The sequence below is a fragment of the Lineus longissimus genome, chromosome 11 (assembly GCF_910592395.1).
Source record: "Lineus longissimus chromosome 11, tnLinLong1.2, whole genome shotgun sequence".
Taxonomy (NCBI): Eukaryota; Metazoa; Nemertea; class Pilidiophora; order Heteronemertea; family Lineidae; genus Lineus; species Lineus longissimus.
In genome coordinates, this window is record NC_088318.1 from 6,299,462 (window position 1) to 6,313,122 (window position 13,661).

General features: G+C 44.3%; 1 protein-coding gene across 3 annotated transcripts; it reads right to left on the bottom strand.

The window, feature by feature from the left end:
* Positions 1-726: 726 nt before the first annotated feature.
* LOC135496322 (FMRFamide peptide receptor frpr-18-like) lies at positions 727-13,374 on the bottom strand. 3 transcript variants are annotated; one of them, XM_064785582.1, is made up of 4 exons: positions 13,259-13,374; positions 12,316-12,419; positions 7,149-7,319; positions 727-6,571 (listed from the first exon to the last, which is right to left on the bottom strand). In XM_064785582.1, the coding sequence occupies exon 4, from the start codon at positions 2,178-2,180 to the stop codon at positions 1,188-1,190; it is 993 nt and encodes a 330-aa protein (XP_064641652.1). In that variant the 5' UTR covers positions 2,181-6,571; positions 7,149-7,319; positions 12,316-12,419; positions 13,259-13,374; the 3' UTR covers positions 727-1,187. The 3 variants fall into 3 exon arrangements, with proteins under 3 accessions (XP_064641652.1, XP_064641654.1, XP_064641655.1); XM_064785584.1 differs by having other exon boundaries at positions 731-6,571; positions 12,316-12,434; XM_064785585.1 differs by having other exon boundaries at positions 732-6,571.
* Positions 13,375-13,661: the final 287 nt, after the last annotated feature.

Consider the following 13,661-nt stretch of genomic DNA (forward strand, 5'->3'; position numbering starts at 1 on the left):
CGAGGGGCAATTCTGATCTACAGGGCTTTGGTTTATAAAGTTGTTGCAGTCTACGAATAATTCCGTTCTTGATTCCTGAAGATAGTCGCCGTGTGTCGTCTCACGATATGTCTACGCAGCTCAGGCATGGACGGGTCCGCTGAGCTCCCTTGTCCCGACACCATTACTTCGGAAGCTAAATTCTTGTTAATCTGTGAAATTTTATTGAACAACACACTACAGGCCCTTCTGAAAACGACGGTTATACACGTGGCCAGCAAAAGTTCTTAAGTCTGCCAGTGGCAGGTGCACGGAGGGCAACTATTTGGGTGGGTATGAAATCTTTCGAGACTTCTCCTTCAGATCAAGGTTACACAGAAGGCAGAATCTCGATTTATATAAAACATTGACATTTTAACACTCCCTCATCATTTTGTCCGCGTCATATAAGCACCGAAGAAATTTGGTTAAGATTGCTCCGGTCATTATGGAGAAATATAGGACCATGTTTGTCTCAGTTGCACGTGCAGAATGCACGCACGAAGTCACAGCACTTCATGCAACCTCTGTCCGTCATGATCACGGCCTGTCATGTCCTCAGTTTACAGAAATTCGATTTCGCACATACACTGAAGACTGAGGTTGTTTTGAACAACCAGTTCGTTTGATCCGAAGCGTTAACAGAAATAGCATCATTTCATTTCTATCTGCAAGCATTTAAATCAAGAATGAGTGTTTCGAAAATTGTTGCATTATTGATATAACCGTAAACCCACCAAGAAAGCTACAGTTTATATGAATATTGCCCCTCACGGAGGTCAACATGCCGAATGTTACATTTGGCGGCATTGTATAACCGACGTTAGGACAATCTCGTCCAAAACGTCTCTTACTGTATGTAGGCCTACAGTTGAAACGGTTCACTGGTCGCTGGTCATTCAGTGGTGATACACAGCTTTTGTCGGGAAAAAACCTGCGTTTGGTGTTCTAACCATTCGAAATGTTCTAAAATGAGCACCCATCTTGTATCTATACATCTACATCTACATCTATTTAGCCCAATGACCTTAGCCTTTGACCTTTGCCAAAGGTGCATTTAACCGTATAGAGAGTATAGAGAATGTTCGTGTCAAGAACATCTCATCGTCAATGGCCTGTGGCCTTTGCCAAATTTGATCCAATGGCACTTTACCAAGATACACGTCCTTCTAACTCTGTCTGTTTCGTGAAAACATCCTCTTTACCTCTTCCCGATAAAATGGCAGCGTACATCCGTAGATTATAAAATTAAAGCAGTAATTATTCACACTAATGAGCGTAAGGAACTTGACCATAAACCACAGGAAAAGTGCTCGGTCTTCACCTAGGGTGCCCGCTGCCTGGGATAGATACGTGAAAATGGCGGCTGCGGGTAAAACAAGGGCGATATAAAGGGTAGAAACAGACATTAATGAAACCAACAATTTCCCCTCCTGGATGGTTTTACCTTTATTGCTTCCTAACTTATTGTTTTTGGAAAAATTTACCGCTACGAGGATGAAAACATTCGCTTGCACAATAAGAAAGAAAGGCACATACGCGTATGCGGATATGTCGACTTGCCATAGGACTGCAGATAACACAGGGTCTGTTTTATAAAAGCAAAGCGACGGGGTCCCTTGGGTATTTTCCATGAGCCAAAACCGTTGTATACACAGCAAAACAGCACCAAGAACGATTGTAAATAACACGATCTTTCTCAACTTTGGCGTGATGTTCGCGCGCTTTAACGGAAACCACACGACGTATGCTCTTTCTGCAGAAAAGGCGACAATAATCCATGCTGATATCACCTCGAAGAAATGCCAAACACCAGATACTGATTTACATGACGCATCGCTGTATGATATCAAGTTGAATCCATACTCTCCGTTTGTGATGTGTTTCAGTCCAAAGGCGAACCAATCTGTAACCCCAATGATAAGAATGACGCCAGTGTCGGACACGGCGAGACAACTGAGATACTGGACGCAGGCGTCCGCCCGCTTCCTCACTCGGAGAAATATCACAAAGGACAACGTGTTGCCAAAGATTCCGAGTAAGAGAACGACGATCATGACGTAGGCTTGGGTGAAGTCAAGAAGCTGCTGGATGAAGTACACCGGGGTACTACTACCTATTCTCGGGTTTGGAGAAAAAAGCTCCTGCCCAGTCACATCCATGGTGAAACAGTAAATCTACCAGCAGAGCGTCAGTGGGAAGCACACTAAACGAATTTCAAAATGCTTCATGATCAGGATGTGAGAGATATGAGTGTTCTATGTCATCAATTTGAAGATCACCGGTGACAACAGAATGACTCATAACACTTTTAATACCGGTGTTACAGTTTAAAATGTCCCAGGATAGAAGGTTCTGGCATGTCGATCCAAAGTCATTGTGCGTATATCCATCCTTGAGAGGAGAAATTAGGACTGGTGTTCACCGCCGAGTTGGCATGGGTTCTGGTAACAAATGATGCGCTTTCAGTCTCTTGATATCAACGTTCATGGTCTTGGTAGAACTGCATTTGGATACATGTATATCATAACACGACAGAATACATTTGGCCGGACGGACACTTTTTTCAGGAGAACAGTTTCGCATACGACATTGGTTCCCGTGGAGATCTTGAGATCTCAATTTTGGAACAAAACATTCGCTAGATACAACTGGCCTTTCCACTTTTGTCGTGTCATGGTAGTCTATGTATGTAAAGGCTTTGAAGGACGTGAAGTTGATTTCACACAGGTTTATATTCTATTGTTTATCCGAGCGCCAATCGCACTTTACCGCGGATTACGTTAACGGAGGTCCGACGGAGTGAAGGAAGGGCATTAGATGGTGGGCCGGTGGTTGAAAGTCCAGTCGTGTCCGTAGCCGCTCGATGGCCATCGAACAGAAGAACAACTGATATTTAGCGGACGAAACGCACAATGACCGCACAAGTACTGAACAATTAGTGGCCACTAATTAGCGACATAAGCTGAGAGTAACGGATAATATCCGGTCAAAACGAAAGCGGAAGGCTTAAGAAGCTGATCAAACGTTCTTCGAACGTATTTGTAAAAAGCGCGGGACGGACAAAACGTACAATGAAAAGTCCTTGGAAATGAACGTGGGCGCACTGCTATTTTAACATGCAGGCTCTAGTCGGTCTGACATCTGATGTGCAACATGACCAAGGGTAAATCGATGGGGGGGGGGAATCCGCGGGCAAAGGCAAGGCCAAGGCAAAAAGTAAGCATTATGCCTGGTCCCCCTCTCCACCCTCGGATATCGAGGCCGAACCAGATACCGCCTGGAGGCAGTCGCTGAGGAAGCCATGAGCAATCCCTCTTTGAGACTGAAGGGGTCACTGGAAGTTTCAGCCCAATCTTTCAAAATCAGCGTCAGCGAAACAGCCGAAGAGGTCTACACATCTACGAAGTGAGCAGGAAGAATGGCCAAGTTCTGGAATGCTTGAGGAGCACTCCTGTGATCGGAAAACAAAAGACAAAGACTTCAAAAATAGACAAGATACGATGTGACATGCGAGAAGCCGCATCCTGAAGTCGTTCGTTTTGTCCTGTGAACTTTCCACCGGGTGGGGCTGACCTCGCCCAACACTGCCTGACAAGGAACTCATTCGCCGAACGACAAACGTATAGGAAACGCATGTAAACGGACGAAAACGGATTGAACATTTAGCTCTCCGTTGGACGTCCGTTAACGCAATCCGGTAAGGTGTAACTGGCGCTTGAGACCGGTTGATAAGTCACTCCGAAATTGAAACAAACGTAAAGCCGGGACATGACCTCATGACCATGAGACAGCTTGGGGTCGTCAACAACTGCCTTACAAAATTAAACAAGTTGAAAGGTAGAACGATCATGTGCATATTATCTAGCTTCAATTGAATATATATTTAAAACCGGTCTTAGATCGATGAAACTAGAATAGTATTATATAGATAGACTAAGAGCAGTTTAGACAAACACATCACTTTGATCCGCCGAGTGCTTATGAAAATAACTCTTTCCATGTTGAAAATGTTGAAGGCGCTTTTATAGAGAGAGTGATTCCTCGATGATATTGTATATGTTCTTGTAAACGTTACATGGCAAACACCGCATAAACCGTGAGCTTCAGTTACATGAACACTGTTATTTTGCTTCGTATGGAACAATCATCCATTGAACACTTTTACATACAAGTACAAAAAAAGATCTTAAAAAATCTTGCGATTTTCATTTTTTGAATGTCTTGCAATTTTTCATAACAAAACAAATAATATTTTCCCGACTTTTATTTTCGCCGCAAATCGAGATCATTCGCTAATCCGCGAAAATAAAAAGGCTCGCGAAAATTGGGCAGTTTGCAGCATGAGAGTAGAAGGCTAGTGCATAAGCCAGTGCATACTCCTCTGGCGTAAGCCCAAACCCATAAACCCAAAAAACCCAGATGATTCTGTGGTGGAACTCAACTACATGTAATGTACATGAAGAAATGTTTTATATGTCCTTCATCCCCGAGAAGTAAAATCCCCGTGTTGGAGAGATTCGTTGGACAGCTGGGCCGGCCTTTCGATTTCGGAGCCATGCCGTGCAAGTACCAAGATGCAAGTCCCTCTACCGCTGTCTGCTTCGTGAAAACATTTTCTTAACCTCCTCACGATAAAATGGCAGCGTGCATCCGTAGATTACAAAATTAAAACAGTAATTATTGACGCTAATTATCGTAAGGAACTTGACTACGAAATAAAGGTAAAGTGCTTGTTGGGCAGGCAAAGTGTCCGTTGCCTCGGCCAAATAAGCGAATATGGCACATACGGGTAAAACCAGGGCGATATAAAGAGTAGAAACAGACATCAGTGAAACTAGTAATTTCCCCTCCTGGATGGATTTGATTTTATTGTTTCCAATTTTTTTGGTTTTGGCAAGATTTATTGCGGCGAGGATGAAAATATTAGCAAGGACTATGAGAAGGAAAGGCAAATAAGCGTATGCAGAGATGTCTATTTGCCATAGGATTGCAGCTATGATAGGGTCTGTTTTATAAAAGCAAAGCGACGGGGTACCTGGTATGTTTTCCATGAGCCAAAACCGTTGTACACACAGCAAAACAGCGCCAAGAACGATTGTAAATAGAACGACTTTTCTCAAATTTGGTGTGATGTTTGCGCGCTGTAACGGAAACCATACAACATATGCGCGTTCTGCAGAAAAAGCAACAATTATCCAAGCTGATATCACTTCGAAAAGATGCCAAAAACCAGCAATTATTTTACATGTTGCGTGACTATATGATATTAAGTTGAATCCATATTGACCATTTGTGATATGAGGCAGCCCAAATGATATCCAGTCTGTCACGCCAACTATCAGAATGACTCCAGTGTCGGACACGGCGAGACAACTGAGGTACTGGACGCAGGCGTCCGCCCGCTTCCTCACTCGGAAAAATATCACAAATGATAATAGGTTACCGGAGATTCCGAGTAGAAGAACGACCACCATGACGTACGCTTGAGTGAAGTCGATAAGCTGCTGGATGAAAAAAACCGGAGGGCCGTCTGCCAGCATGTGACCCGTCGGTGTCCATAGCTCTTCCGCAATAGAACGAAGATCGAGACCGTCTGGCATTACATGTATTGTGGTTCTCACACCGAACACGTTTCCAGATTATCAAATCCAACCTCCTTTTGATAGCGAGGTAAATTCGTCGTTGTCGTCGAAATGTATATCATCACGCGCCACATTATAAGGTAAGGTTCGGCAGGTTGTGTAACATGAGCACTCTTGAACTACATTGTATTGATAAGGATAAAAACATCACTTTTGTACGTTCATGAAAAATCCTATTCAGACTTTCCCGTGCTTTCTGGCGTGTCTGGATGGATAGTATTATGGTCGTCACGTACGTCTTCATCCGTTGGTTGACAGGTAGTAAGCTACACTGTCTGTCGAAACATCCATCGAAGTAAAGACTGGAGTTGTTATGGCAAACGTATTGCTTTGATCCGCGGCGTGATGAGACAGCGACTGAGACGGAAATAGCATTTTCTATCAGTTCAATGTATTTTTGATATCAGACTGAACGTTTTTCTGAAGGTATATGTAATATACACTCATGCATTCGGCTTTACACGTGTTTATGTACAGTAGATCGAACATAAACCGACAAATCTTCACGCAAGCCAGAGAAGTTAAAATGTGACTTATTCACACTTGTACTTGTGGTATTTCCTGCTGTGAAATGGTAAGGGGCCGTTGCGACTGCCAATGACTAATATTGTATGTTCCAGTCCTTGGCGTTGTGACGGCTCCTGATAGCTGAGTTTGCAGCATGTTTTTTGTTGTTTTTTTTTACGTTTATGCACAGTTTTTGACTCTGTAGCATGTTGGAAGTCAATAATATAATTTAAATAATTTGAATTCCATTTTTTTAGCATTTTAGGCGGGTAAACAGTAGAGAGTATACGCCACACCTCCGCTGGCATCTTTCCCCTCCGTACAGTAGCAAACCTCGTCCACAATATTTGCCTCCGTGTTCGGCTTAATGATCACTTTTGGGTCGAGTTTACTCTGACATCCTGAAAGGCAAAGACGGAAAGCGGTTAACTCAGCAAACAGGCCAATGGCTAGATTTTTTTTGGGGGGGGGGGGCAAATCGTTCTCGATGGGATCAAACTATTATAGTACTCATTCACTACTCGACTTTCTATAGGAGGCATGAAATAATTATCCATAAGTCTTTATCAATTATTGATATTAATGATGTAGTCTTATCCCGGCGGGGCTCTGGTTGTGACTTATTGCTTCTTTCTAGTTGGGGTATTTTGAAATAAAATGTATTATCGAACATCATGGAATACAAGTAACTCTCCTTGAACTCGGCATGGTAAGCCACATTGTGTAACCAGTGGTTTTCAATACTCCGCCTGTCGATATTTTATTTTGTTTATGACGAAGGAGTAAAAAAGCATGATCTCTGGATGGGTAAGCCATTGATTTTCTGTATGGTTTCCAACTGCTGGAGTGAAGTCTGTCATGTGTTTTTAACCTCTTCACGCACTGTGTGAAATCCGCCCGTTTCGGTCTCCTTGCGATCGAGGGGGAGCATGCATCTCTGACGCTCCATAGTATAGGGTATATGATGATGTAACCTACCTAAGTACTGGCATTTCTTTGCGGGGGGCCACATGACTCCACCAGTTGGAATTGCCGGCAGATCGTCGTTCCAGTACTCGCGCGGGGCGAGACAGGTACACTTCAGGACACCGCCCTCGTCCAGCCAGACATCACCAGGTGCGTGCTTCTCTCGATCTTCACCAATGCAACCTACGCGAATAATGAGAAACCGCGGCTGTTATAAACCGCGGATTCCGCGGATCCGCGCGTACTTGGTTCCACTGGCCACCGTCAGATGTAGTGGTAGTCAGATGTAGTGATAACTGTGTTTCGATCTATCGCTAGGCCGAGAGCTACAATAATCAATGCCAGCCAACTGTAATTATATCATGTGCTAATATGCTTTTTACTACATTGTTCTACAGAGATGGCTAGTGTAAATGTATGGTATACATGAAGTTTAAAGTAAAAACTTTTCCTCGTATTTTATGAATATTAGCCATTGGCGCCCTTCTGGAACATTCTTAGACTCTCGATGGTAGGTCTAGCTACTCGGACCGAAGATCGCCCAGCGTAGTGTGTGATTCAGTTTACGTTTAATCCGACATGAAATGATAACCAGGCTTATTTAAATGTCCTTGTCAATTAACCATTCGCATGGTGGTATTTTATTTAATGAATATACAAAAATGCGGTGGGGACTATAGGCAGCAGCAGTGGGGCTAATTTAGCCATCTTTAGCCATCTTCAGGCGACGATTCATCCTTGGTAAAAAAATATCAAAAACCCGTAGTACAATGTATATGTGATTAATAGAATAACAGTCCTGTCTGTATTTCAGTCCACAGTGTCTGTTTATAGTACTTACCTTCCCTCAAAATAATGTAATGAAATACAGTTATTACGGAACGATTTAGTTCTCTTAATTCATGCTGCGTGCAGTGACCGTGCAGAGAGCGTGTGAACGACTATCACTACATCTGACGGTAGCCAGTGGAACCAGGTACGCGCGGATTCCGCGGATTTCCGCGGAATCCGCGTTTTATAACAGCCGGAGAAACCGTGGTGCCCTATTACCAAACAGAGGGCTAGATCGACATTCTTTATGCTCAATGGCATACATGTATCAGCAGCACACGATGAGAAAATGGAATCACCGAGAACATCATACTATATAGTGGAGATTCAGTTTCCCCACTAACCCAGAATCGTATCTTTAATCTTGTGTTTCAAGGCAGGCCTTCCACTTTACCGAGTAGCCTACCCTGGATACAGTACCTGGGGAAATATTGTAGGCATTACAACATGAAAGTTATTTCTCTTATTGGTGAATTACATGTAAATAATTAGCCTGGCATGGGTAAATGGTAAAACCTGGACGTAGATTTTGGACGCTGGACGCTAAGTTTTGCATAATTGGATTGCATCACCTGCATCCAATAAAATGTGAACCGCAGTGGGCCTCGAATTGACGGCAGAATACAGGCCGGCATTTATTACCAGCTGGGCCGCGGGAATGTTCAACCTGGTGTTACATGTATGACCGATGTAGCCGGGTGATGATGCTGACCTTAGGGCATTTATCAAAGAGAAGAGCTGAAGAATCCAGCCGTGAAAAAATCTCCATTTCCCATCGCAGTTGACCTGAACGGGTCACATTGATGAACGCGTTGGTCACGATCACCCCACGTGTACGGTATAAAAAAATCCAACAGAACCGAACCAATAACCACAACAAAGCACTACACCACCACCATCAAAAATGGGTTTAACATTATCAAGCTCATCGACAAATAGATGTGTGAAAATCTATTATCAGTAAGTCGCGTTCGGATTACGGTAACATCATCAACCGTCCCGAAAGTTTGACGTCCCAGCCATTCCAGTTCAGTCCGTTCCGTGAATTCTATGAGGCCCCGTCGGGCAACCTGTGGCCCATTACACAATAATTGAGGAAGTTTACTTTTATTTCAACGGCATCTCTAGATCTTTCATCAAGGGAATGGTCGTCTCATGATTGAGGTCAACGCTATAAACCTTGGTTGATTCTGTGTGAGTGGAAGTTTGTTCTCATGATGAGGTTACCAAAGCAAAATAAACTATTCATCTGGAACTGGAGGCGAGGTTCAAGGAATCAAGGCAGTGCAATTCAATGATACAAAACACAGCGTCCAAAGTCTGCTTCCAGGGCCCGGTTATTCAAAATAAATGGTGTCGCTAACGCTGGCGTTATCTTAACTTGGCGTTATGTCCTTCAGGTAAGCTCTCAGTCTTAACGCCAGCGTTTGTGACAAAACTTGTTTTGAACAACCAGGCCCAAGTTTTACTAACTACGAATAAAATTATTATCAATTTAGGCCTCCGGCAGTGGCCGCTTTCGCACCACCACGTGGGACCTAATGATATTGGGCTAATTATTGTGTGAGTGGTAGTTTGGTCACGTGATGGAGTTACCAAATCAAATGAACTCTTCATCTTGAACTGAAGGCAAGGTTCATGGCGTCCAGGCAGTACAATGATACAAAAGCCAGCTTCCAGCGTCCAAAATCTGCGTCCAAGTTTACCAACTACCAATACAATTGTTATCAATTAGGCCCCGACAGTGCCAGGCCGCGCCCTTTTAGCGCCACCACGTGTGCCTAATGGTACTAATGGTATTAGGATAATTATGTGTGAATGGAAGTTTGGTCACGTGATGATGTTACTAAATCAAATACTGTAGTTTCATGAAAATAACGCCACTTCATTAACAGCCGGTGTCGCCGCCCCTGACTCATAGGGTGGCGAACAGAGCTATTGAGAAGGCCGATCATTGGCTGGGATTCCAGAGAGGGTTGTCCAGGCCTCATATCGAATATACATCAGTTTCGAGTCCAATCCTTATTGTTTGGGTTGTTGAAACCGATTCGTAGGTCTCCTATTAATTGGATAATGGGATCGGGCCTTCGGCCATTGTACTAGTGTGCCAGAACATTTTCAGCTAATCGTGATTGGTAGTGTACAGGGTGTTCATGAAAAAAGTCCAACTGACATATTGGCTTCTGCTGGTTTTAGGGACTGACCTGCCCTTTCAAAGTGAGGCATTGCTCAGGGAGGTAATGGAGCATGTCTTCGGGTCTTATCATCCCTTACCAGCTTCGGGCTTTGAAAGATACTTTGCAGTGCGAAATTGGTAAGAATGAGAAGTTGTCCGTCACATATCTGGAGACAAAACCGAACATCCCTCTGATGTACAGTCTTGTCCGAAGTGTTCAGTGAAGGAATAAAAAAGAACGATGCAAATCCCGATTCAATTTTTTTTCAAACCTAAAGATACACAATATTAGATTGTCCAGCGTTCAGAATCGTACACACAATCATTCACAACACCCACAGTCAATTCAAGTCGATCACAATGTCCTCCTCGAACAACATTCACGAACTCTGGTCCATCCACGGCAGTCTCCTCTTCTTCCTCCAAGATAGCATGTGGTCCAGCTTCGATTGGCCTTGGTCGAAACGATGTTTCAAATCAGTTGACGATAACGTCCTCATCAACACCATCCCAGGAATCTCTGATGATGTTGGTCACGTCTCTCAGGCCGATGTGAGGGCAGTCTCCTCGTTCGTCCGTGTGGTCCTTCCACGATTTCCATTGTCGCCGTACGTGACATTTGAAGGACTTCATGACTGCAACGTCTAACGGTTGTACGAGGCATGTGCAACCAGCAGGTACGTAATCCAGGCTGCCTCTCATGTCGCGGACTCTCGTCCGGAAGTTCTCTGTCCGGTGGACCCGATAATGATCGACGATTAACAGGAACTGGTCGGCCTCGTTGTCGATGACGTGGGGTGATAGGACTTCATCTTACCAGTGGTGCGCCGTTTCCTCTCTCATCCAACCAGTTTCCGACTAAGTAATCTTTACATCTACTGGTGGGTTGTCTTGGAGGGCTGCAAACACCCGGACGGCTGGGGAAGGTGATGTGCGCCGGCAACTTTGCTCCAGAGGCTGCGATGCAGAGGGTGACGGTGTCTCCCAGCTTGGTATTGGACCTAGATGATCGGACGTCTATGGCCTTCTCCCCCGTGGTGTTGGCCGTGTACATGGTTCTCATATCAAACAGGGCAAAGGTTTGGTCCATGTTAAAGAAGAACTGCATCTGTATATCAAGACGATCGATGCTCCCAGTAACCGCATCTCGGAAGGTCTGGATCCTTGCAGCAGCATCAGCGGGGACGGTCGTTGTATTCTTGGTCACCTTCCGTAGGGACACGTGGCGTCTCTTCATCAAGCACTCCACCCAGCCTATGGATGGGTTGAAATCCCATAGCTGAGGGCGACAATGCTGAATCCCTTCTCTGATATTTTGGGCTAACGCATTCCACCAGCTTTGCCACACTACCAACGCCTTATCTTGAATGTCGAGAACGGAGACTGCGAGGCGACGCTCTCTCATCTGCTGCAGCCATTGGTAAAGCTGGTCCTCAACCTGTGGCCATAACGGATCACGGGGCTCCATCACCGTCTTCTTCCGGCCATGCCATTGTTCTTGCTTCTGCTCGAGGATGAGCTCCTCGTTTTTCTTCGGAATTTCGTGACTATTATCATTGCCTGAATCTCACTTTGCTTTACTAATGCAAGCATTCGTAGATTTTCCTTCAGAGTTTCAATAAGGACTTTTTTGTTTTGGGGGGTTTGGATCAATCTAAAAGGTGCTTCAGTTTTATGAGACAACCTGTATAAACGGCCGGCGAGTGGCCTTACCATTTACGTCATTCCACATGCGCACTCATCGACCAGTAGGCCCACAACACTTCGAATCAATAGGGATGCGGTAATAAGTGGTTTAGCGTAACCGTGACAGCTCGGCTGAGCCATCACAAGGGCCAGCGAAGTCACTCATTGGTTAACTCTGGTGAATAGACTCGAGAGAAGAGGCCGGGCCTTGAATATCCCGAAGTGGTGTTATTTTCATGAAACTACAGTAGCTGACTGGAGGTGAGGTTCATGGAATCCAGGCAGTGCAATCCAATGATACAAAACCCAGCGTCCAGCGTCCAAAATCTGCGTCCAGGTTTTACCAACTATATACCAATAGTGTCCATCTGGGAACATCGACAAGATTACTCTGTCGTGCACGCACAAAATCAGTCCTGTAGGTGTCAATGACAGCGCAAATTTGCAACGATGTCGACATAATCAATTATAAACAGGTTCACCTACCATCGGGGCAAATAGGAGACTTGTAGCACCCAAGGAGATGTTCCTCGACGGCGCATCCGAGGGACTCGTATAGCTTGACCACCCGCTCGTTTAAGGTGTAGCAGCTGGGAAAATTAAGGCTGAAAGGGTGGATGTCGTCCTGGGTGCCGACAAATGGTACCCAGGTTCGAGATCGACTGGACAATAAGCACCCTGGGTGCCATTACACTAGACAAAAAGCACCCAGCTTCTTTTTGCCTGGCTTACGGATCTTAGGGACGAGGACGTTTCTTGCAATGTCGTTTTATCTCGCGCCGTGGTACTTGCGGCATTAGCAGTGCTCGAAATAAAAAGAACAGATAAACAGAAAAAACGCGTTTAGGCCTATAGGTCTTTGAAAGCACATTTCGGATATATCCCTCTTATATACCTTTTCTGAATAAATCATCCGAAATGTGCTTTCAAAGACATTTAGGCATAAACGCGTTTTTTTCTGTTTATCTGTTCTTTTTATTTCGCGCACTGCTAATGTCACAAGTATCACGGCGCGAGATAAAACGACATTGCAAGAAACGTCCTCGTCCCTAAGATCCGTAAGCCAGGCAAAAAGGAGCTGGGTGCTATTTGTCTAGTGTAATGGCACCCAGGGTGCTTATTGTCCAGTCGATCTCGAACCTGGGTACCATTTGTCGGCACCCAGGACGACATCCACCCTTTCAGCAAAATTAAGGAAAAAAGGAATCATAATAATATGTACCGGTACAAAATATTCAAATACATGTCATTGCGGAAATGTCAATAAGACACATATGTCTTAGAGATGCTTTGTACAGCACTATACCCTCCTCCCCCACGCGTCCATGCCCAAGTTAATAATTCAGTGGGTCTGACTTTCTGAGCACTTGTAAAACTTTTGGCGTCATGTTTTTGAAACGTCCAGTAGCCGAAAATACTCAAACCTTACTCAGTCCGTCTGATCCGTGTCCTGCCATCTAGTCCCAAAATTAGGGTTCCAAGAAAGAAAAATTGCAGTATCATTTTAACAATAACTTGTCACTGCTGTCCACTATACATGTACTATTAAAGTGAATTTTTGGTTTTAATAAACTGTCAACTTGATATCCTAATTCTTGTTATCAACATCGTGGAGATGTAGCCTACTTGAGATTTGCCCCTAGGCTATACACAAGAACAGTACATGATGTTCCCAATCTGTATAAAATGCCAATAAATCGATTAGATCAAACCAAAGAGTGAAGGGTCCACTTGACTTGGTACTTGACTCCATTGGCATTTACGATGTGAATGAATTTTAAAGTGATGTTTTCACGCCGCCCAAAAGCCAAAAGCATGTGGGCTGTGGAAGT